Below are 25,567 nucleotides of genomic sequence, written 5' to 3'. Positions count from 1 at the left end.
ACATTTGAAAAACGAGCAAGAAATTTAAAAATAATGGAGTAACAGGAATAGAGTTGTATCAATAGATGTGTATCGCTTAAACATGTATTCGAGCTTGTTGCTTTCATTTCACCTTTGTACTAGCTTGAATATGTTACGGTAGCTTAGCGGAAAAGCTCGCCTTACCTCTGACCCCCCCCCCCCCCCCCGGGAAAAACTAAAACTCTGCGGCCATGACCCCTGAAGTGACTGTATCTACATTTCTGTTTTGTGTTGCAGATGACAAAGCACATGAAGGATCTAGACAACAAGATAATCGAGTGCAAGATCGATGGGAGCCAGTGGGTGATGCTGCGAGAGCGAACGGACAAGTCATTTCCTAACAGCTTTTCAACAGCCGAAGGTATGTGTAAGACAAGCAGTTGCATTTGTACTGATCTTTTGTCTGGGTGGAGACCTACATACATTCCAACCCGTGAGCATTAATATCCATTTTTAAAAAATTACGCCAAAATTCGTCTCGCAATGACAGTCAACGGTAATGCAATTAGCATTCAGGCTATGTAGCGACACACCGCATTTCTGAAGCCACTATATTTTTTAACATGTGTAGTAGACATTCTGAGTCTTCCGGTTATACGAGACATTCTCCGGCATTGTCCCACTTTGCCATGGCACTTGCTTGCCAAGGTCACCTATAGGCATGGTGGACTGACGATGACTGTATGACGTCAGCGCTGTTGTGAGAAGAGAATGGCAGCTTATGTGGACTGAGAGCTCTAAGTGAGGTGAGGCAAGGCGCTGTTCTCGGAGGCTGCACGCGTGGTTGACTGTAGTTGCCAGAGAGAGGACCAGGTGGTGCCGAGTGTGTGTGGTGTGTGTGCACGGATAGACAGCATGTGGACAGCTTGAGGCAAGAGTTGTGGAGTACAGTAATAAAAGAATGTCTGCGACAAATGCGTTAGCCTGTAGGCTTTCATAACGAGTGGGGGCTTGTCCGGGATGGACATGGAGGCGGTTAAGATGCCCGAAGAGTTGCTGCATCATCTGCTGACGCAGACCAGCAGTTCGACAAAGACTGATGGCGGCAGAGACAGTGCCGGCAAGTTCTGTGACAGCAGCGACAGCGTTTCAACCACCGGTTGATTCCACACCATGCTCTTCTGGAGGTCATCTAATTCAACGACATCCAGTTCGTCAAGGAGTTTTTGACTGGCTGGAGATGCTTTGTTTGGTCGCTGCTGTTGCTGCCGACGAAAGGCTTATCCACATTGTGCCCAATTCTCTGGAAAGCAGCATGAAGTTGTGGTGGTGCTTCATGGCCACATTTACATAGAGAAACTTACTGCGGCCTTCATTGTGGAATTCTCTTCTATTGACGCAAAGCACGGCTTGAAAAAAGAACTTAAGTTCCGCATGCAGCACCCAGAAGAAATTTTTTAAGAATTTATTTTCGCGATTGTGGCCTGTTATGACTAGATCAACAGTGAAGTTTCATAATTGGAAAACGTTGACTTCGTGCTGTGACAAATGCACCTGCAATTCCAAGGCTTGGTAGAAGGCAAACAGTTTGCCATTCTCGCGAAGTTAGCTAAGACAGCTGATAGCCTCATGGAGCGTGCTTGGAGGCAGTTGCAGTACAAGCCACCGCCGCCTCCAACAGACCAAGGGGTCAGGGACCTCGATTTTCAGTCAGCTATGACTGGACTGGCCTGCCTAGAACACAGCCTAGAGTGTTGATGGCTCCGGCTGTCTCCCCGCTTCAGTCTCTGCTGGTGGCATCTTACTGGCCATTGCATTCCATGGCAATACAGCCATCCTGCCATCAAGACCAGCTACATGGACTGACCACTTGTGCTGTAAGGCTATCTGTCACAGTGCCTTCACAGAGATACCAACAGCCTGACTCCGGGGGATTTACCTGCCATCGCTGCAAAGGTGTGGGTCACCTAGCTCGTGATTGCCCTGCAGGTCTATGTACTGGCCTGACCCACTGCTACGAATGCAACAAAAACGGGCATTTCTGATCACAGTGTGTGGGAAACGGGACGCAGTAGGTGCCATCTCAGCGGGCACCCGCGTGACTGCGCTGCAGGTAGCGGTTTCAGCCGGCAGGAAGGAGCCCCTCCTAGAGGTGCAGATCAGGAATACTACGTTTGAAGCCCTACTGGATACAAGCTCAAGAGTGGGATTACTTAGAATGCCAGGGGCAAAGGTAGCAGAGTAGACAGGTGCCAAGCTCAGGACATGTGTCTACACTCCGCCTCTTCGAAGTTCTTGCAGCTCCTGACATAAGGAATAGCATTCCAACCAAAGAGGGCAAGCACCATGCTGTAGCAACTAAACTACAACCAAGCATGATGGAAGTGCTTGATAACTTCAGCCCTTTGTTCACTTCAGTTACCCGGTGCACCACCCTTGCTCAGCACTGCATAGACAGAGGGGATAGTGTGCCTGTGAGATGCAAGCTCCATCCAGTGAATGCTATGAAGCAGAAAATCATTGGAAACTGCATACATGACCTCCTAGAGCAGGTTCTTATAAGGCAAAGCAACAGCCCTTGGACTAGCACCCCAGTGCCCATCGTAGTGAAATCTGGAGGCTACCGGCTTGCTGTAGACTGCCAACCGTTTAATGCACAAACCAAGGTACCTGCCTACCCAGTGCCTCAAATAGACTGGCTGCTAGCACAACTTGGCTGAGCTCGGGGGTCCTCAAGCTTTGATATCTCCCAAGAGTTTTTCTTTAGATTCCTGTTTATGATGCCGTCATTATGAAAATGGCCTTCATCTGCATCAGGGTATGTTTGAATTCGTCAGGATGTTCTTCGGGGTGGCAGGTGGCCCAGCAACTTTTCAAACCTTGATGGACCGTGCGATACAAGGAATCAATCACCACTTCACTACGGCATTTTTAGATTGTGTTCTAGTCTACTCGGAGACACTTCAAAGTCATGTTGAGCAGGTGAAGGAAGTACTGCAGTTTTGGAAAGTGGTGGCCTTACAGGACAAAATGCAGGTATGCCATCAGTCCCTTAAGTTTTTGGGCCACATCATCTTACCTGGACAGTGCAGACCAGAACTGATGAAGAAAAGATGCGTGCAATGCTAGATTACCCAATACCCACCACAATTAAGCAATTGCAAGCCTTCCTAGGGCTTGCTGGCTATGATAGAAACTTCATCCCATACTTCTGACTGACAGCGCATCCACTCGCAAATCTTTTGAAGAAGAATAAGCCAAAGCAGTAGGCAGAAAGTCAAAAGCAGCCTTTTGCTGCACTCAAGCAATCCTTAGATCAGAATGCATTTGTGGGCCTTCCAGATCTCAACCGACCGTTCGTGGTTGAAACTGATGCATGTGGTGTCGGCATTGCAGCTGTGCTTCTGCAGGCTGATCCTGATGGACTGCAGCCCATTTCCTTCATTAGCAGGGTTCTTACAGAGACCGAAAGCTATCATACTGTCCAGGAGTGAGCATGCCTTGCTGTAGTGTGGGCAGTGCACAAGTTCAAGGTCCAGCTTCAATTTACTGAGCTTGAGATCCACTGTGACCACTAGTCCTTGTCATGGATGTATAGCACCAACCAAGCTTTGCCCGTGGTCAAGCGTTGGGTCCGACTGCAGGGCTTCAGTTGCTGAATCAAGCACAGACGCGGACTGGCAAATATACCTGCAGATGCCTTGAGCAGAGCCCCTCTCCAGTGTGAAGACCACCCAAGATACAGTCTGCATGAGATACTGTTCCCCATTGCTGCTCCAGAACTTGAGCAAGTAACAGTGGCTTTGGAAGAGGGTGCCACACTCTTAGGTGACACAGGACGGCTCATCCAAAAACAGGCTCTTGACGGCCTTCTCCCAGTACTGAAAAGTGTGGCCCAAGGGACTAGGCTCCCGAGCTTGGATGCTGGTCACTGCCTTGTTCAGGATCTGGCAGAGACAACAGAACTGGAGCCAAGCAGACTGCTACGTCATCAACTCCGACACCTGGCACTGGAGATGGCGCACGACTACTGGACCATTGGGCATGCGGGCACCTGACATATCAAAGTATGTGCAGTCCTTTGCTGTAGGTCAGTGCACAAAAGCCGAGAGCCAGAAGCCGGAGTGCCTAATGAACGACTGTTCATTAGGCAGCTGTCATGGAAGAGCTTAATGTTGCTATTAATGGGCCCTTGCCATCTACACTTCATGGCCACAAATACTTTCTGGTGGTTATCGACAAATTCACCAACTTTCCAGAGCCCTTCCTTGTACGAGAGGCAACAAGTACAAAAATCTCAATCCTTTGAGGGTCGATTCTTTTCGCCATATGCGACTGCCCAGGGTCGATTTTTTATTGCAGATTCCAATTATTCTGAGGGACCTATTTCGAAAAAAAGTTACTGTAATTTTTCTATGGTGACCGTAAAGTGAGAAAAGAATATTTTGTGTTGTTATATATGTACTGTTTATTCATGAATAATAACAATAAAAAGTAAATAAACTTATAAGAATAAAAAATTTGATGCATCGTTTTACACATAGTTCAAGGCTTAGAAAATGCGCACACGAGAATATTTCGCAACTCTGAAACGTTCCTGCTCTTACACTAATATTTGCGTCCATAGCGTAATCGAACTGTGTAGGTGAGCACACTCAAGAAAACTGTCTGGTTGCGTACCCGTCAAAGAAGCAAAACGTGTGACAAACTTCTGCCAATCTTCATCTTATCGCCAACCAGAGGTAATTAGTTTTCGCGCGTCTCTAAAAAAGAAAAGAAAAGAAAAGGGAATGCATGCATGGCGGCATCCTTCCTATGCGCACCCCTGTTAGCACTAAACGAGCAAGAAATAGGCGGTCGCCCTTTGAGCGATTAGTAACGAGATAGCCATCAATTTTGCGAGCGCAAGAAGCCGAAACTGCCCGTAGAACAAAACCCAAACAACTGCCCGCCTGTGCGCACGCCAATGCGCGAGCGATAGTATATAGGCGCGCCGGAGCAAACTAGCTCTAAAACAAACCATGCAACGAAAACCGAGAGAGGGAGGTGCGAGAAAAAAATTCCCTGTATTCCCCGCATAGTGGCAGCACATGCCAGAAAAGAAAAAGTTAGGAAGTAGGCGCGCTCTTTAACTGGTGCAGACGGCACCCTAATTATACGGCATCGACCATTTTGGGCTTGTTCGCGGCGCCGTATATTTATGTCATTGACCATCAAAAGTTTCAAGAGTGTATGGTTGTAATTTTCCGTCACCATGGCACACCTGTGGCCATCACAAGTAACAATGGGAAGCCCTTTGTGAGCCCTTTGTGACACAATCTCCTAAAACACTAGAGCATCAAGGACCGTCACACTGTGCCTTATCAGCTGGCAGGACAAATGGTCGAGCTCCGCAATGGCACCATTAATTACTGCCTGAGAGCATACTGCTCCAACCCAGGCACATACCCAAAGGGGGGGCCCAGGGCTCCCCCCCCCTGAATTTAAAGGGATACAGAATAAAAATCGAAGAATATAGAGATAGCCCCACGATCGCATTCCTAAGACACGATTGCTATAGTATATAGTCATTATTCGGGTTACTTTTGAGCGGATGGCTTTATTTTTGACTCTCTATGAGCGACCACCGCGTCACTCGCAAAGCGCTCCCGACAACAAGCCGGCGGATCTGACGTCACACCTACCCTCGGCAGCCGCGGAGCGAGCTGGCCGGCTGCGCAGTTTTGTTTTCCTCGCGCTGCGCAGTGCAAAATGCAAAGTTCTAGTGAGAGCGATAGCATGAGCGGAATTTATGACTCCGACTTGGATGAGCGGCCTACTGAACAACCACGAACGATAAAGGCGTATGCCTACGATCCGTCCACGTCGTCAAGCGAAATTGACGACGACCGCCGCAGCAGTCCCCTTCCGCGGTGCCGAGAGGGTCTGGACCAGCTAAGTGGTGTTTACACTGTGCATTCCATGTACACGCGTTCGCCCTGAGAGATCAGGGGCGGCATCATAGGTGGAAGCCAGATATAAACGCGCATCCTGCGGCTCGGATTGCAAGCTCGCACCTGTCACGAATGAGTTTGCGAGACCAGAGGCGCACGCCTCATTGACAGTGTTGCATCCGTGGCGGTGCGCCCAGCGTGATTCACTCACGCAAACGCTTTGCCATGTTTGGCTTCAACAGAGCGAGGACGCTTATGCCTCAGGCTATGCAATGTCAGGCGACGTAAGGAATTTACTCTGCGTTCTGCGCAAAGCGGCTTGCTCCGCCCGCTTGGATGGGTAGATGTTAGCGCGTAAAACATGAAAGCCACCAATGCACAATACAGGTGCCGTGAGTACACACTGTACAAAAAAAAAAGAAAATGTAGAAATCGTTGAAGATATTGACGCGTGTAGACCTCCCTTTACCTACGCCATCGGAGCAGGTGTGGCCGGCGGCGTGAGCATAACAGTCGGCTGCCGACTCTCGCGCGGCAGGTGCTTGATGCGCGCAAGTAGCTGTCTTGAGAATAGATGCGATGAAGCAACGGGCGAGGATTGAAGCCAGGCATGTGCAGTGACTGAAATGCGCCTCTGTAAGCAGGGAACGTCTTGTTATTCATGGAGTGAACGAGTACATGCGCAGCGGTTTCAGCGTCCCGTTGTTTCATCGCAGCCGAGCACTCCTTCCCTTGGTGCACACGAGATGGCGCCACCAGTCTGATGTCGGCGAATTTTTTTTCGTCAGCCGTCGCCTCAGACGATGCGGATTTCGATTCATTCTGGCAGAATTGGCCAAATATCTGGCTCATAACATCGTACAAACGACAAGCAACGGTCAAACGGCACCTGTGCGCAAAACTACAGCGTGAACAAGTACGCGAGAAAAAGACTACCGCTGCCTGCCGTTTTCACATGCGTACAGCATACCCTCGGCATTTTGCGGCGTTGACACGGCTGCTTCACACATCAAACCACAAATCCACGAGATGAAAGACGAGGTTTTCGAACAGATCACACGAGGAAGCGGTACGAATAGGGACGTCGAACAAAGAAAGCGCGTTGCTGCAAACGTCAACTCGCCCCTTCGCGCGCTCAGTGTGGACGATCGCTCGCATTGGGCCTCGAGGTGGGTAAGCGTGACGTGACATCCGGTTTTGCCAAAGCGTTCGGAGGAGGCCGGTAGGTGCTGTGATTTCAGAAATATTCATTAAAATAATTACTTTTCGCTCACTTCTCCTCAGAAAGAGTGTTGTTTTGGTCGCTCTCGGTGCGACAGCTATCACTGGAGACAGAAATCTCGGCGACAAATTTTTTATTCACTATCCCTTTAAGAGGACTACCCCACCCCGCCCCACACCACCATTCTTCACACACATTCCTAAAGCGCCGTCAAATCAATGTTGAGACTTGACAGCTATTCAGCGGTCAACATTATGCTGCCTTTTTCACTCCTTTTGGATGGTGGTAGTTATCAGCATGTCCTGAGGTGTGAATGCCAGTTTTCTCATTGATTCGGTACCCACGCAATTAACTCGAGATGCGTTCAGTTGTCACCACCTATTCAACGATCACGTGCATCGCTCTTGCTTTGTTAGTTCAATCTTCTTTGTTTAGACTGATCCAGGGACCAGGAAAGGGATTCGGTTCATAGTCAGCTGGTCTTTATGCTCGAGGAACGAGTTACGGTAGGAGGAAGCACCAGTTGCGTTTAACTTTGCCTTTTGCTTCATTATTTCCTCTAGCGAAGGCTCGCCGCGACGTTGGCAGATCCTCGGAACCGTATACCCACGATATGGGTTAGATAGTGTGGAAAATAAAATAATGCGAAACAGCGTCCATTATCAAACCCTGCATTAACCCTTAAACCCATAAGCAATATGACTGTCACCCATAACCTTGTCTGGTTTTTCCCTAACTGTACAGCACTTTTCATGCAACGTTGGCTACTGGAAACAATAGTATCAAGCAGTTGAGAAATTAGGCGATACACTAAGGGAGAGAGCTAAGGCAACTGCCAAACAGAAAGGAAAGGTGAAAATTAGGAAATTTAACCATTGTTTATGAAAATATTTACGGATCGACATCTTTTTATTTAAAAAAGGAAGTAGAGAAAACGCCACTTGAAGTGGAGAATGATTTTGTGTGTTTTAAATGATGCTTCTATATTTATCAGTCGAGCCGCCTGACGTAGCCACATCTCTGCTGTGCTTTTGTGGGTGTTTTTCTAACCTTCCGGGGTGGGTGCAGTATGTCTCGAACCGCAGCGTCCTGCGCTGTAAGCGGCTGTACGGGACCGGTGGCCCCGCATCGTTAATAAATTTCCCAAATAACAATATGAGTCGGTTTTGTCGCTTGATAGAGCAGTAAACGAGGGATACAAAGGAACTGTGATTGTTACGCAAATATATAGATCTCTATAATTCTTCCAGAGCTAATTCAAAAAATACTATTATAGTCGGCTACAACGTCTCTTACTTGCCAGTCAACACAACATCGGTGTTACAGCCCATGAACCAGGGGATCATAAAAACATGTAAAGGACTGTACCGGAAGCATCTTCTTGAGTGGATGTTATTGTGTATGGACAACTCAACTCAGTACGAGGTGAGCATCCTCGGAGCCATCCACTTGCTGGCGCGAGCGTGGGGTCTCGTTAAAGAGGAAACCATTGCAAACTGCTTCAAGGCCTGTTGTTTCATTGCAAGTGCCGCAGGAGATTATTCGTCTTTTCCAGCGGGAAAAGCACGCACAAGTGAGCTTGACAACAATAGCCTTCAAGCAGCTCTCGGCGACGTCCCTTTCGAAGAATACGTTGCTGTTGACAGCACAGTAGAAAGGTGTAGTACGCTGATGGGCACTGAAATCATCAAGATCGTTCAGCCCAACGAGACTTGTAATGGAGGTGACGTAGACGACGACGTTGCAAGTGAGCCACAACTGCAGGCTGCTGATGTAGCTGTGGGCCTTGCAGCAGTTTTTTGCTGCAGAGAGCAATGCCAAGGAAGCACTCCGGCACATCTACAGCCTGCAGAACTTGCCTTCCACAGCAAGATTCTGCAAACAGAAGCAGAAGGCAATAACCGATTTTTTTTCATAAACGGTCTGCTTTGAAATAAATGTGCCTTTTTGTTCGTTATGGTTAATTGGAAGTTCATTTAATTGAAGGTTTTTGTGGTGCCCGTGAACTTTCTATTAACGGGAGTCAACTGTGCCAAGTATCCACTAGTACTCACCGTTGCTCGTCTTGAGCCAGACGTCCTCAACATAACTTAAGGCAAATCTTGAAGAAGGGACTTCTTCCGGAAATGCAGACGCCCAAGGAACTCGTCAGCTAGCTTGTCGGGGAATCCCCTTCTGCAGACTGTCGGTCTACGTGTCACATCTCTTCACCGGCACGGTTTGATCCCCCTGATTTCATTAAGGTGCTTTTATCGCCTCTGCCAGCGTTTCTCGAACTTTCTGACGGAGTCGTGCTCCCATAACATGAACAAAGCCTCAGGATCTTCTTGACATTTCTTGCGTTTTTGGCAGCGGCCACAGAAACACCTTCGAGGAGGGCTGGTGACTCGTCTGTGTGCGCATGCTCGGGCCTTCGCCCTCCTCTTTCTCACTCTGCTCGCTGGGTGTTGAGGTCTGACAGGGTGTTTCAGCGCACACTCTCTCTTCTCTCCTTCGCTTATCTTGCCGAAACTTCTAGTCTCCGTTCACATCGGTTGTCTGTGGCATATGCGCACTCTCCCTCTGTCGAAGCTGTCACGGGGCCAACGTCTGCTTTGCTGACTTGGGTGATACACGGCGTGCGCTTTGATTATGCGCACTTTTGTGACACGGACCAAGAGCTCCAAGTGAGGCGAGGCAAGATGCGGTTCTCAGAGGCTGTACTGTACACACAATTGACTGCAGTTGCCAGAGAGAGGAATGGATGGTGCGATTGCAGTGGTGAGAAAGGAAGGAAGACACGAGTGGAGCAGAGTGTGTGTAGTGTGTGTGCGCAGATGGACAGCATGCGGTGTAGGATTCAGTAGTTGTGGCCTCAGAGTCTGGTGTCAACTGAGGATCGCTCTCTAGGCTACGCTACTGGTGCGCCTCGTTATGGGTAGCTGGCCTATGCTTCAGGGGTGTCACACAGAAGCTTAGCGAGCCCACGCCGTTGTCCAATCCCTTTTGACAAAGGTTGCTTCTTTAGTGATCATTATGAGTTTGATAGGATGGAGAAACGGACCAGGGGGTATATTTACGTAGGAGAGACAAACCTTTTTACATAGAAAGGCCATACTCGTACTAGCCAGAGCATGGAGCCCAGTACATTATAGCATGCAGATGATGTACATGTCAGCACTACTACATCATTTTTAAAGAGCACACCAGAGGAGCCGAAAAAGTCTGCTTAAATCCACCTTGTCCTCCCTAGATCACTACGCCAGGAAGACGTGCGGTCACACCTTCCTCCAACCAGAGCATCCAAAGTTGCCGAAAGCTCCGCCTTGAGGGTGAAGGTGCGCACAATCACTCCGGCGCATTTGTTCACTGAACACAAGTGGAGAAGTACCCCCAGGCGCACACGGTTCACTGCCCCAGAGAAAGGAGGGGACACTCATAGACATCAGGTTTCATGCTTGGCTCAATTGGCACATCTTGGCTCCTCTGTCCTAGTTCATCTGTCCATTGGCTTCAGTAGCCAAGAGCGGCTGTAAGGAAGCAGTATAGAACTCCCTTTTCCTGGAGTTTCTTAGTCACAGTTTCTTGGGCAGTGGCCAAGTGGCATCTATCAACCACGTCTTTGTCAGACATGTCACACCATGGGGTCTCCACTGGTCTGTCCGGTGGCACGTACTGTTAGCCTCACAAAGCTAAAGCAATTCTTCGCAGGAAGATAGCAGAGGTTCGAAGTTCGCTGCCTCCGATGGCCGATCATAACAGTGGACAGTGTGGGGGATTTGTCGCAGAGAGCAGTAATAAAGGAATGTTTGCAACGAACTTGTTGGCGTGTCATCATTCGTAACACCATGATGACGATGAAATAACGAACAAGGAATGATATAGATGGAACGGCAAAAATGCTGTGATGACAGCACGACGACAATGGGATTAGGATTCTTAATTGATGACACTGGTACGACAGTTACATCTTGATGACGACAATGGCGTCACGACAACAGTATGACAAAGCTGGAATAACGATGATGGCGCAAGCACAACAGCATGATAACAACAGTATGACAATGGATGCAGCTGCCTGATGATGATGCATACCTGCCAACCCTCCCAATTCGCCCAGGAGACTCCCAATTCTTGGCTGAACTTTCCGATTGTACGATCACTGCCTTATATCTCCCGAAAAGTTGTTTCTGTTCACGCAATAATGGTTTGTGTGAAACTGGCACCGCGGAATCTGCAGCCACATCGTAATCGTCAGCATTACCAACAAAGGCTGCACTAGCGCCATCGGTATCATCGACTAAGCAGCCGACTACGGTGCCTAGTAAGCCGACCAAAGCCAGAGCCAATGTAGCTCTTGCGTTTCATGCATGCCTTCCTCCATGGTGCATTGTTACTGCTGTTTGTGTGTATGAGTAGTGTTGGCTAGACCGTGTGGGCAGTGCACCATGTAAAGTTAGAAACCTCGTGTGCTTGATGTCATAGCACTATCAAAGCCGAAGAAAAGGTATTTGCAGAAGTTTTTTCGATCTTGCACTTCTGAATTTCCGTGCTTTTTGACATCAAGAAAAGGAGATTTTGCATTTTGTACAACGTGTGGATGCGACATCAGTGTGCCTCATGGTGGCAAAGGCGACTTCAAACTGCACGTTTCTATGGCGAAGCATCAAAGCTATGTTCACACTGCTGAGCAGCAAGACAACATAGTGAACTTTCTCTGGAACAACTGCGACGACAGTGTCATATGTGTGGAGTGCCTGTTTACGGGATTCCTCGTCGAACACAACTTACCCCTTAGTGTCAGCGACCACGCTGGGCCTCATCTACGGAAAATGTTTCCGAAATGCAATGAGGCAAAGCATTATGGATGTGGGCGCAACTCTCAAAAATGCGGAGGTGGCCAACTTGAAATTTATTTCACAGGCACCGCTTTCGAGTCTTCGTTTCTTTATTCAGAGTTTCCCTCAGCTGCTGCCCCGAGATTCCAGTGAATCTGCTGAAGACGCTTTAGATGCTCTCGAAGCTGAGTTTGCCACACTACAAGTGTACAGTCTTCCAGAGGACATTCCGAATGAAGAAAGGTGGGATGTGGAGTGGTCTATGGTTGGAAAAATGAAAAACACTGATGGAAAACATGTTTCATCGAGTTGCTAAGGTGATGCTGGATTTACTTGTGATACCGCGTAGCTACACAGTGTGTGAGAGTATCTTTAGCATGGCGCAAAAAACTAGAGCTGAATTCTGCTCATCGATGTGCAACACAACCCTCCAACACCTGCTGCTAGTGGAGGGCCATCAGTCTGTATCATTTTTTGAGCAAAGCTACTCCGACAAATGTTTGAAGTGAGCAGAGCCCTGGTCCCACTAGAAGTTGAAACAGTAAATGCAATCCCCCCGTTGGCATGAATAAAATGTCTCCCGATTTTTTATCTTGCCAGGTTGGCAGGTATGATGATGCAATCATGGAAATTGTATGACCACGGCAGCATAATAACGATAGAATGATGACAGATGACAGCATGATTATGATAGACTGATGAAGAAGGAATGACGTCTATGTGTTGATGAAGGCTGTATGATGATGTTGGATCACAACAATGGGATGACAATACTGAAGTGATGACAATGGTAAAACGATAGCGTGATGATGACAGCATGAAGAGAATGATATGACAACTGTGTGGCAGCGATGTCATGATGACGACGGCATGACGAGAGTCAGATACTGATGTTAAAAAGAAGACGATGGAACGGTCGCGACTGTATCACGACGACGATATGACAATGAATACATGACGACTCTATGATAATGATGTGATGACAACGATGGCATGACACTGGTAAGACGGCAGTTGGATGATGGCACATATATGACGACAATCGCATAACGACGACGATAGCGTGACAATGATGGCATAATGAGAGTCAGTTTACAAAGTTGGAGTGACAGTGATGGCACTATCATGATCACATGACAACAATGGTATGACAATGGATGCTTGGTAGCGATGTCTTGCAACAACAGAATGGCAATGATGGTATGACGGCGGCAACATAATCACAATTTAATGATGACAGTTTCATTGCAATAGAATGAAGAAGGAATGACGTCAATGGAATGTCAAATGCAGTTTGACAACAATGGCCTAACGGAAATGATGATGAAGTCAAAAGTACGATGCTGGAACAACTGCAACACATCACAGCAACAGCATGGCACAAATGCATGACAACTACTTTATGATAGTGGCATGAGAACGGTATGATGAGAAGAGCATGGCGACAAGTGTATCATGACAATGGCAGATCAAAGATTATCAAGAAGCATGTATGACAACAATGATATGATGACAGCATGACAAAAGTCGGATGACAAAGCTGCAGTGAAGACAATGGAATGACCACGATGTCATCAAATGACCAGCGGTGTGGCAACAAATGCACGATTGTATGACGATGATGGCGTCACGACGACACCATGACAAAAGTCGGATGACAAAGCTGGAATGACGACAATGCAACGTCCGCAACGGTATTACGATTACAAGCACATACCTAGTGGCTTCTTGGTCGGCGTAGACACCATGACAACGGCATGACAAGAGTCCGATCATTAAACTAGTATGATGACGTTGGAACAACTACGATGACATCACAACCATGGGCACATACCTAGTGGCCCAAGCTGGTATATGACTTGGGCCACTGTAGCTATGCTGTCATTAGATGGATGGATCAATCGATCGATGGACGGACGGATGGACGGACGGATAGATAGGCTCAAAACGCTCGAAATAAGCAAAGAATGCAAATTATAAAACGCACACACAACATTGAGAGAGAGGGGTAGGAAGAATAGCATGCATTTGTTTTTAATAAAGTCTGCCCAGAGCACACACCTTTTCTGGGATACATATGCGCCGTAATAATAATAATTTATCTAGAGAGCAAGGTATCTACAGTCAAATGCCTTTATAACAAAGTGCTTGGGTCCTCCAGAATCATTCGTTATACAGGTTACCTAGTTGTAAAGGTCACGCACTTCACAGCTCACAATAGAACAGGGGCAGAATTATCCCTTCATTATACAGGTCATCTCCTTGTAGAGGTGTTCATTGTAGAGGCATTCGTTGTAGAGGCACTTGACTGTATTACTAGAGATTGTAGGTACCTTTCCACATGTAGTGTAATAACGTTTGGCTAGCATATTCTTGACAGCATTGTCTCCAGATTTGGTGACGTTTCCTTACCATGTTCAAAAAGTGTTCAGTGCATCTTTCTAGGGGACAATCTGAAACACACCTGACAAGCTAGGTTACTCCAGACAATGGAAAAGTGGGGTCATGTACACTTGGGCCAGAAACTAATGCGTTCAAGAAAAGATGTTTTGAAGTCTCATATCAGTATTGTCTCATTTCCTTCTGCAAGGCTAGAAGTGTCTTCGTTGCTGTCTGCCTGGCTGAGGATTTCTGCAGCACTTGGCATGAATTGTGACTAAAGCATGGCACAATTCTTGGATGGCCTGCAATCAACACTTACTGCAGACACGGGAGCGATAAAAGTTATCAGAAGCAAAGCACACTGGATGGGAAATGTTGGCAGTACTGTAAGCATGCTTGCGAAGGATAAGTCGGGCTTGCTGATGATGATTCACTTTGAAAATGGCAGTGTAACACAAACAGAGATAAGTATCTGCTTAGTGTTCTTTCTTTTGTTTTTGTTAATACTAGTTGCCCAGCCATTTTCAGCTTGGGTGCGATGCTTGCTTTTCATGGCTGTGTGACAGTGTCTTGCCATTCCTGTCCGCAGGTGTGATGGAGAGCATAAGGAATCCCGTCGACAAAGACTTCCTCTTGAACTTCATCCGCCAGTATGGGTGGCGCAGGAAGCCAACCGACAGTGAGCTGATGCCGCCTCCACACCAGGTGGCACAGTAGCACTTCGTTGTGCCGACAGAGCTGACGTGCGCCATTTCGTGGCTCGCCGAACTGTGACTGTGCTCGCTCCACGTTCTGAGTTGGCATCTGGGGCACTTGCTTCCAAAAATATTGGGACTTGGTCACTTGCCCCGTGCTTGAAAGACACTCTCAACTACAAGCCGTGCACCCTTGTTCACGTGTCCCATTATGGTAGGCATAGGACAATGGGGGGGAGTAGAGTCACTGCAGCTGTCGGCCTAGTGTGGTGCTGTCTTCTTGCAGCATGTGTACATAGAGACGGGCATCGAGAGCATGTCTTTGAATGCATCGCCGTAGCGAAACCACTGCAATCCGGAAGTGTGTTTGGGATGGGCAAGCGTGTGATGGCACGTGTGGCATATCGGATATGTCTATGAGACGTGTGCGTGTTAACTGTTGGCGCAGTGTCCCCTAGTGACGCTTTTTACAGACTGGGAGTGCTTCATCTCCCTAACCATTGTCTGCTCCACGAGCGCTTCTTTTTTTTTTTTTCCTCGCTTCCTTGTGTTTTGCATGCTCGTTGTGTGTGGTTTTTCAGGTTCCTTTGTGGATGACATGTTTTGTCTGTGGCCTACCAGGGTTGTTGCTTAGGGGGAACCTTGTTGGTTAGCCACATATACATGCATAAATTGTCCTTTTCTGGAAGAACGTTGTTTGAGCTGTGCACCAGTTTCTGTGAAACTGCCCTAGATTTCTCTAATGCACATTTTAACATGAGTGCTGGTGGTAAACTACCCGTCAGAGTGAAAACAGTTATAGTATGGTGACAAAATTGGCTGCCAGCATGTTGTTAATTGAAACAAGTTTTTTTAGCCAAACTGTGGCATAAAGTACAGATGGAAGAACTGCGGATAAAAGCTGCATCTATACAGCTTGATGAGCCTGCAGCCCCTTTTGAAAGCAAGAAGTATTGGTGCATACTTTTGTTTGCTTGAGCATTATGTGCAGCATTTAAGCTAGGATCGATAACTACTGCAGCAGAAAGTGAGGAGAATGGGGCTAGAATAATACACTTTGTTGAAGTAAACGAACTTAGCAAATTATTTGCGCCCAAGTCCCTACTTTGATTTGTACTGCTGCTGCTAAATTCCTTCTATATCGGACTGTTGGCTCTTTGTTTTGGTAGCTTGGTTTTGTCTTCTTGCATTGCAAATGGCCGTGTGTAGTCATGTGCGGAAACCCAGCGCTCTTTACTGAGCATGTTTAGCATTGAATGCAGCGTTAGTTAATACTTGGAGGTGTGTATATTACTTGAGTTGCTGAAAATTTAGCAGCAGTATCGCTTGTGCAGGTTGTGCTCTGTACGCGGGTTCGTACAGGATGTTTCACATAACTTGAACCAAGGATTTGAAAAAAGTGGTTAATCACTTTTAAAAAAATTTTTAATGTTCACTTTAGGGCCAAGTACATTTTGTTTGCATTGTGGAGGTAGTTCAGAGACAAGCAATCCAGTTTTTGGGGGGCAGCGTACATGCTGTGTGGTGATTTATTTGGCGTTTAAAAAAAGCCTGTGAAATATGAAATAAAACCACATGACTGCACCCGTGCACTATTGTATTGCAGCATTCTCAGCCATGCGTCGAGCCTATCACTTATCAGGGATGATGGGGCTTCCTTTCCGCAAGCCACCACCAAAGATGCTGACACACTATGAAGCCGATGCCTAGGGCCACGGCCACTCACCTCGCCATGGTCCACGTGCATGGCTCTTTCGCACTAAGCACGGTTGGACGTGGTTTTATGTCATCTTTTGCTAGCTTTCTTTAAACGGCAAAAAAATCTCCACGCAGCATGTACTCCTCCACAAAAAAAATTGGATCTGCCATTTCTGAATCCCTTCTACAACACGACAAAACGCACTAGGCCCTAAAAAGTTTGCATATGTCATCTTACTTAACCAATTAAGCAGAATATAAAAAATTTTCTAAGGAGCGCCACATGACAGCAAACCATATGCCATTGGTTTCATTCAGCTGAGGCTTACAATTTTTTTTTAATCCTTGGTTCAAGTTACTTGAAATGCCCTGTATGTAGTGACCAAGTGGTCCCAGGGACCTAACCTGGTCATGCTGTACATGCGACGTTTGTGAGCAACCATGGCTAATGTCGTGGCATTCTTCGTTTGTCTGCCTAGCCTAGTCCTATCCAATCTACGGTGGCTTGCTGCGACTGGCTTATAGCAGTTGCCAAAAGTGGTGCATGCACGTCTCACTGACACTTTAGCAACTTGGGGGATGTCTATATTCATATGCATATTGCCACATTATGCCTAATGTGCTGCATGGTAAATAAGAGGGCTGTTGTTCCTGCCATGTATCCAAGTCAGTTGGTTTTATGAACGTATCATGGAAAACGTTGCGATAAAACGAAATAAATGAGAAGGTGCGTAGATGACATCACTGCACAGCACAAAACATTGATGGGGCAATGTCATGCAAGTAACTCGCAGAATTTGTGGCATTTACGCTTGTTTTGGTCCAGTGCATATGTTATAAATCTGCCCAACTCACTATTTCGTTTTGGTACAAGTTTTTTTTCTTGTAGCGATTTTCTTTCTCATCTGGCTATCTAGTTTATTTACTGGGGAAGTCAATGATAATGCAACTCATTGGTGGCAAGAACTACAAACCACAAGGTGTTGTTCTCTTCAAGGTGGGCTGGATATTTCAGAACTTCACAGGCTAGTGTTCATTATGGCCTGTACAGATGTGTCCAGAAAGGCAATCATATTTGTAGTGGCTGTTTAGTGACCGAAGAATCCTTCGCACCGATACCTTAACTGGGCCATAATGACAACTTGACATTGGCCATGTTTTTTGTTTTAACTTTTGCCTAGATGCTGTTGGTTGACTCAGGTGTGCATTTGTGCTCGTAGTGCTGACATTGATGTGACAAAGGGCTCCTTGTCAGAGTTGGGTGCTTTGACACGTGTTGTTAGCATGGTTGTTTTCTTTTTTAAAAGCTGGCCTCATACATATATTTATTCTCTTGGGAATAAGTAGAGACTGGGCGACTTCACGCTTTGCATAAAACAGTCTGTTACCATCTATTTTCTTGTTTATTTACCCCCATTTTCATTGTCCAATGGACCCTGGCTTCACATAAGGGAAGTTGCACTTATTCTTAGTTGCAGTGTGCAAAGCAAGAACTGTTGGGCAGTTTTTGTTGTGCCTTTTGTTTGTTGAATTTTTTTTTTCTACAGAGCGCCGTGTGATTGAAGTGATGATGTTTCTTGTCATCAGAATAAATGAATGCTTGGTGATGAATGCAACTTTAGTGGTCACTTGTGCTTGAGCAAAGTATAAATCGCACGTAGCTCTACATTGTGGTGACCGTCAACACGGTACGCAAAGATAGTGTGATGGTGCACACTAACGTCAATTTCGTGCTTGCACAGAACACTTATGGCAACCTCCTAGCCAAAGTATTTGCCAAAGTATTATCCAAATATTCAGAAGTTTCAAATAGTGAATCAAACATCCTGCTATTTGATTTGGTTATTAAATACCAGTGCCTCTGTTTGAAAGCTTGAAATTTCTTTAAAATTGGAAACGATAGCAACTCAGACTTAGAATTATCTGTAAGCCCTCTATCAGGTGTTAGCACAGGACCAAGGCATAGAACCAAATGTAGGTTGATCCGCAAGGTTGGCCAGGAATGTAGGGTCAGTGTTCCTCAATGTGTCTTCTGTCGGGAAAGGGTCGAGTGTTGGTTCATGTACGCTCCAGATATGCTTCTGTCTTGGGTTTCACACAGGGCACCACATTCCTACTTCACATACTCGCTATGCGATCTACATTGATTCAGCACATCCTCTAAACAGAATTTCTTTCTATGTATCTGTGTTAGAATACTAAGTCATTGTTATGCAAGTTGAAGGATTACTAACAAAAGACATTTTCTGATAATGGTATCGCTCGCGGGTTGCACTTGTGATTACCATCAAGGCTGTTCGTGAAGGTTTCGTGTCGACTTCAGCTCAGGGTCTCTACTCCAAAACAAGAGATCTATGCTCACTCAGGCATCAACAAAGTCACTGACTGTGTGAGGCATTCACTGCCTCAGTCCTCCACTTCATAGGGAGCTGTAGTCTGGATACCTGCCTTTCCTCAAATTTCCAGTGCACCGCCCTCTGGATTGACTGCCGTTACCATGTCGTCGTCATGACATTGTGATGTCATGGTCCAACATCGTGGAAATGTTGGTCATATTGATTGCCTATGCAAGCCAGGCATAGCAAACCTGAGCAGGACTATACAGAGTCGCAAAACAATTTATTGCCTTGCAGATCTACAGCATTCACAATTAACCCTTTCGCTGTCACGGACGTACCGGTACGTCATCGCGCTTCCCCCCCAAAAGTGTCACTGACGTACCGGTACGTTCTCTATCGTGCGTTCAAAATTTCGCGCCAGAGCGCAAAGCTGGCGCTCCTGGATTGGCCACGCAATCTGTTGACTCTTTCTACAAGTTCGTATATTCGCCCCGACCTGTGTTACTCCATGTATTGAAGAGTACGGCGCGACGGCCACTCCCCACTTTCTCTTTGCTGAGTGGCACGGTGGCTCCGTGTTCGCTGTATCATGCGTCGCGCGCGTGTGGTTATGGGTTCAAGGGTTGCTCTGCCATCTCCGCTGGTTTGAAGGTTTTTTATTTTTCTTCTGTTGGTGTGCCTGCTACGGCGCGTCAAGTTCAGGCGCACGTGCCGTTGCCTCTCCGAAAAGAGCGATTCGTTGCTGCTTTCGCTCTCTCGCCGCACCCTCGCTTTCGACTTGCAGCAGTAAACGTAAAGCCCTTCGAACTTTGTTTAGCCTTTTTCCATCTCTCTCTGTCATCTTGATCACGCAACGTCCCATTTATCTCCGTTGTGCGGGCGACTGAAAGCGCATCCTCCCTGCGCGCGGTTACTTTCGGATGGCTCAGCGCGCGGGATCCCCTTCGTCTGCTCATTGGAGCGGTCGCTCAATTCCGATTCAGAATACGAGCCGAGCTCGGATTCGGACTCGGACAGAGTCGCATGCGAGGAAGAGGGTTCCGCATCGTCAGATTCGGATGTTGAAGGGATTTTATAGTCAGGCTGATGATGATGATGATGTTTACTAACAACAGCTGCAGAACACTGAAATGTGTATATTACATTGACTATGTTATTTGTATACCAATCATAATCAAAAATAAATTGCTATGTTCATTCCCTGTTATGCTCGTTCCCTGAAACCAAGCCGACACTGGGGGTGCGTCACGGTCAGAAAGGTCCGACAGCGAAAGGGTTAAGCAGGTCTTTTGGCAGTTGCTTTCCACAGAATTAGATGATGTTTCTTACATTTAAAAGAAAATGTTAGTATCTATTTGCTTTAGGAAGCAGATTTTTTATTTATGCCATTGGATGTTTTAAAGAGGTTCTGAACCACTTTTTATCGAAGAGGAGAAATCTATTTAATGTTAAAATGTGCTATTTCAGAAATATTTTGCCATGGAAAGTACTTCAGTGCGTTCAGAAGCGGAGTTACTAGCAATCAAACACCCTCTTCGCTGTGTTCCTGTTCCTTCTTCAATGCCTTGCACTGCAAATAAGGCTACGGAGGAGCGGAGCGTGCCCACAACCTTCTAAATGCCTTCTAAATGTCACCATGGTGCGCAGTTCAAGTTTGCTTTTGGATGTTAACGTAGATGCCACTATCGATTTTGACGCCAACAACGTGCCAAATGTAGGCAAAACGCAGTTGTCCTCAGCAAGCCGCAGTGCGCTTAGCCGTGGCGGCACACCGCGGTGGCTACACTACGTAGCAGACTGCAGCTACATGCAACTGTAGTGCGTATGTGCAGCGTTTGCTTTGTGCACGACAGGCCTTGCGTGCATGCTCGCGCTCATGTGCTACAATCCGACCATGCTACATGGCGCAGAGCGGCTTTGTTTTTCACCAGCTTGACCAACAGATAGCAGCCACATCCAACTTGCGCATTCCTGAAGTGCTATCAGTTAGTCCGCGAAGGCATCTAACCAGAAGCGGCCAGGAGTGAGCACTTGCTGGCAAGTGCGCCTGTGGTCTAACCTTAAGTTTCGTGTAGTTCCATCTCTAGTTCAGCATTCAAAACTAGTCGGAATTAGAGAGGCCCGCCGGCTACAACACAAATAAGCAGGGTGGCCAAAGTTTAGTTTCTACATGAGCGGCCGCAGCTGAGTGTACATGAGCAGACAACAGGCGGCTTCTTCCAGAAGTATGCAATTATTATCGAAATTCAAAAGCACATTTTCGCTCACTTCAGCCTGTTTATTGAACTTCGTCAGTAAATACATACACTAACAGTAGGAACAAGCACACTGATCCAAACACCCTTTTTGATTGACGTCAGCTAATGTCCAATAACTTTATTGGGGGCGAGGAGTTACGGAGTCGCTATCTGTCGGAAGCGCCTCCCAATTGCGTAGTATGAGGGATCACGCGGCGCTCCTATAGGTTTTGCTTACGGCGCTCAATAAAAACATCACGCGGCAGCCCTCCTGGACATTTATGTGGGTATTCTCAAAACGAGGGAAGTTTTTGACTGTCGATATAATAATCTTGGGCAAACTGAAAGCACAGAATCATTTGCAGACGCTATCTCTTAATCGAATACGTACAGTGAACGCCACTACGCGCGGTCGCCACGATGGAGTCTCCCGAAGCGGCTTCTTGCGCGAAAAGTAGGGAAACGCTGAAAGTAAACTATGTTAAATATTTTCTTATAGTGGCCTGTATGTATAACCAAATGGGGCATAACAGAATGGAGCCTCAATGCAGCGATCGCACGGGTTCGCAGCAACCGACTGCGAACCCGTCCGCGCACAATGTTTTGCTTTCTCTGTGAGCGTGTTTTCGCACCGCTCCGGCCGCAGCATATTACAGTACCCATTGTTAGGTGGACGCTATCAGAACTGTTCAAAAATAATTTCGTTATAGAGACTTCGACGCCTACGGCGACTGTGATGTGCCGTCGCAACGATTCAGTCTTTTTTTGTCTTCTAAATTCGTGTACATTTCAATATTATTTCTCAAGTTGCGTCGATCGCACTGTATGTTTATCGGTCTTCTCAGCGTGCGGTTTCCCTCTTCTTCTTTTTTTTTTTGTAATCCAGTGCACTAATTCATAACACAAACATGACCATAAGTCATACCTTTCTTTAATGTGCCTCTTACCGCTCCCTTTCCGTTCCGGTGAACTTGCCACTATTTAGCATCAACAAGTTCATAGACCAATTGTCCCAGCTGACATTAGCCGGGCAGCGGTCGCGGGCGAGCGCCTCAGCGCGCGTTTTCTGCTACTCAGCGAACATCGCACAGTCCCGCTGCCGTAGCAGAAATCTTCCTCGCGTCTGTGCTTGCTGCATACCCGATTTGTAGCCGACGGCTGTCTGCCGGTTCAAAGTTTCACGGGCCAAGCTCCGTGCAACATCTTGTCCTGCGGCTACGTGTGAATAAGGCTGACACCGGGCTCGTTGCGTACGTCCGGCACCGCCTACCATGCTGCACGCCTCCAAAGGCATGCAGCCACTACCTATTATAGTAGTTTCAGATGTTCTCAAGTTGACACCCAAGGCGGTAAAGCCTCACCACTTAATCAGACCCGTGATCAGTGGCGTAGCTAGGTCGTCTGGCACCCGGGGCCCATAGGTCTTCTGTCACCCCCCCCCCCCCTCCGGATGTAGCCGGCGGAAAGAGGGGTGTCTTCAGACGTATGTGACACCCCCCCCCCCCCTCCCTCCACAGGCCCCTTGCACCCGGGGCCCACGGCCCCCCCCTATTGCTACGCCACTGCCCGTGACTCAGGTGGGACTTTAAACTTTCGTTTTAAACTCGCTTCGGCGCTTTCGAAGCAGCCGACGCGGCCGCTGTGTCCACGTGATCCCTCATGTCACGTCACGCCGACGGTGGCGCCAGCTTTTCCAGTGCTGGAGCTCGCCACCAATGAGGACAACCCAATTTTTATGCAACGCACAAGATTGCCGCAGCAAAAATGGTGGTGAGCAGGCCGGAAGAATTTTAAGAAATGCAGCACTAGGGGATGTTTTGATACGAGCAATAAGAAAGACACCTCACCTCACCTACAACATCGTACTTTTTTGGAACAAAGTTCTTCCGGCCAGTGTTATGCAGCCACTGCTTCCTGCGCAAGCCGTCACGCTTTCCTTGTGGTATCATAAAGAGTGCATGATCATCTTCAGGCTTCTTGCTGCAATTATATGCGCAACAGCACGGCATATAGACAAGAACGGCACCGAGAGCGGCGCTGCTGCGCCGGCGTTGAGAGCGCCGCATGCGGAGCAAAATTCTATTAGCCGGTGGTACCCCTCTCCCATCTCTCGTTCGCGCCGCCTTGATTGCCTCCTGCACTGCGCGTGTTTGGGCACGTTTCGCGCCGCGCGCGGTGTGTGCGCGTGGACATTTCCTTCGAAGGGCGGTGTACAGTCTCTCTCACATTTAGGGGAAAACTCGAAGCGCAGCAGCTGGCGCAGATGCTCGAGGGGCGGGATCTTGAACGGCGTCGTCTGCTACGGCGGCGCACGCTGGCCGCATTGTCGAGAAACGTTCTACTGTCAGGTGCAGGGCGCTGATCACATCGTTACTGCGTGAAAGGAGCCGGTATTCTTTGCTAAGCGTTGCGCGACGCCCACTGATACGCCTCGAATGTAAGTTCATCGCTGCATGGCAGTCATAGACGACGTACTGATTCCATACATTCTTGACGGCCCGTTTCTGGAAGGCGACTATATATTCTAACGCGATAGGACGCCGATCCACACTGCTCGTGCTGTGCAAGAACTGCTAGAAGAGCGCCCAGTCACTCTCTTGGAGCGGCCGCCTCAATCCCCGGGCGCCAACATCATTTAAAATGTCTGGGGCTCGTTGAAAGTATCGCTGGCGCAACATCCCCTCTATCAGTCGCCCGAGGATAGGCTTCGATCCACCATCGTCAGTGACTGAGACGTGCAGCGAATGAACACATCCCTGATCAAGTCATTCTACACTTCACTGCCTTCCAGGATGAGCGCTGTCATCGCTGCCGCTGGGGACATGACGAGATACTAACTGAAGTTCCGAGCGTGACGTGTCCAATTCCCCACCGGCGGGCAGGGTCTGTCTGGTGTAGCAGTGGCGTAGCCAGAAATTTCGTTCGGGGGGGGCTCACTTAGCAACTCGGCCTCCTCCTTATAGAATTAGTCGAGGGATCATATATATATATATATATATATATATATATATATATATATATATATATATATATATATATATATATATCTGTCCTTCAGCAACCTTGGTCGCAGTTTCGTACATATGGAACGATCAGGGGAAAATCTCACTGACGCTGTTCTTTGTTAGAATGTATTGCGCAGGAGCAGCTGTCACCGGTTGTGTATTGCGAGTACTTACTCCGAAATTATAGTCGCGACTGAGAGCACATATAAAAAGCAGGAGTTCTGCAAAATATACGATGGCGAGTCAAATGAAAGTGAGCCAATGCGAATATATGACTACTTATTTAAAAGTATACCATGAGTATTTAGACACTTGTCCTAGTAACGAGTCGCCCGTCTCATAATTCCCGTCTCATAAAACTCGGTTTGATGCCTCAAAAATCTGTAAATGACTACACGTCATCTTCAGACACGAATCTGGTTCCCTTGAGCAGTTCTTTCAAATTTTACCGAATGTGGAAGACGCAAGGCAACAGGTCTGGGCTGCATGATGGATGTTGCAGCGTTTCCCACTTGAACGTTGCCAGTTTTGTATTAACCACATCAGCAACGTGGCGACGGGCAATGTCGTGAAGGAAGGTGTTCCCAATGCTCAATTTTCCACGTCGTTTGTTCTTGATTGCGACACGCAGCCGATCCGACCTTTCACAATATCTGACACGATTTAGAGTCTCTCCAGGTTTAGAAAATTCGATAAATAATGGCCCCTGACGATCTAAACAGAAGTCGACACTTTTCCGGCAGGAATGGCGGCTTTTGTTTTCCTTGGGAGTGGTGAATTCAAATGTTTCCGCTGTAAGCTATGCCGTAGTGTTTCAGGCTAGTAGTAGCGGCACCATGAGTCATCCCGGTCACAACTGCAGACAAAAAGTCGTCACCCTCATCGTGATAACGGATTAGATGAGTCAAGGCAGCGCCGAGCTTCTCCGTCTTCCGGCGGTATGGTTCAAAATCTTGGGCATCCATTGCGCACCCAAGAGCCGATAAGCGAGATGTTCATGAATTATGGTGTGACCGGAGCCGTGAGTGATGTTCACACGCCCTGCCACTTCATCGATGCTTATCCTCCGTTCTTGTCTGATCAGCCTTTGCATTTGTTTAAAAAAATATAAATTATGGGGTTTTACGTGCCAAAACCCCTTTCTGATTATGAAGCATGCTGTAGTGGAGACTCCGGAAATTTCTACCACCTGGGGTTTTTTGACGTGCACTTAAATCTCAGTACACGGGTGTTTTCGCCTCCATCGAAATGCAGCCGCCGTGACCGGGTTTCAATCCC

The 25,567-nt window shown here is 47.4% G+C and overlaps 1 protein-coding gene across 1 annotated transcript in view; it reads left to right on the top strand.

Annotated features, from left to right (window-relative positions):
• The window catches only part of mRNA-cap (mRNA capping enzyme), a 118,571-nt gene extending 100,252 nt beyond the window's left edge, over window positions 1-18,319 (top strand). The window contains exons 18-19 of the mRNA XM_065453311.2: window positions 259-382; window positions 14,905-18,319. Of these exons, the coding sequence (XP_065309383.1) occupies window positions 259-382; window positions 14,905-15,032 (252 nt within the window). The 3' untranslated portion in view covers window positions 15,033-18,319. The remainder of the gene's footprint in view (window positions 1-258; window positions 383-14,904) is intronic.
• Window positions 18,320-25,567: the final 7,248 nt, after the last annotated feature.

Source organism: Dermacentor albipictus, chromosome 3 (genome assembly GCF_038994185.2).
Source record: "Dermacentor albipictus isolate Rhodes 1998 colony chromosome 3, USDA_Dalb.pri_finalv2, whole genome shotgun sequence".
Taxonomy (NCBI): domain Eukaryota; kingdom Metazoa; phylum Arthropoda; class Arachnida; order Ixodida; family Ixodidae; genus Dermacentor; species Dermacentor albipictus.
This window is presented reverse-complemented; position numbering and strand designations above follow the sequence as displayed.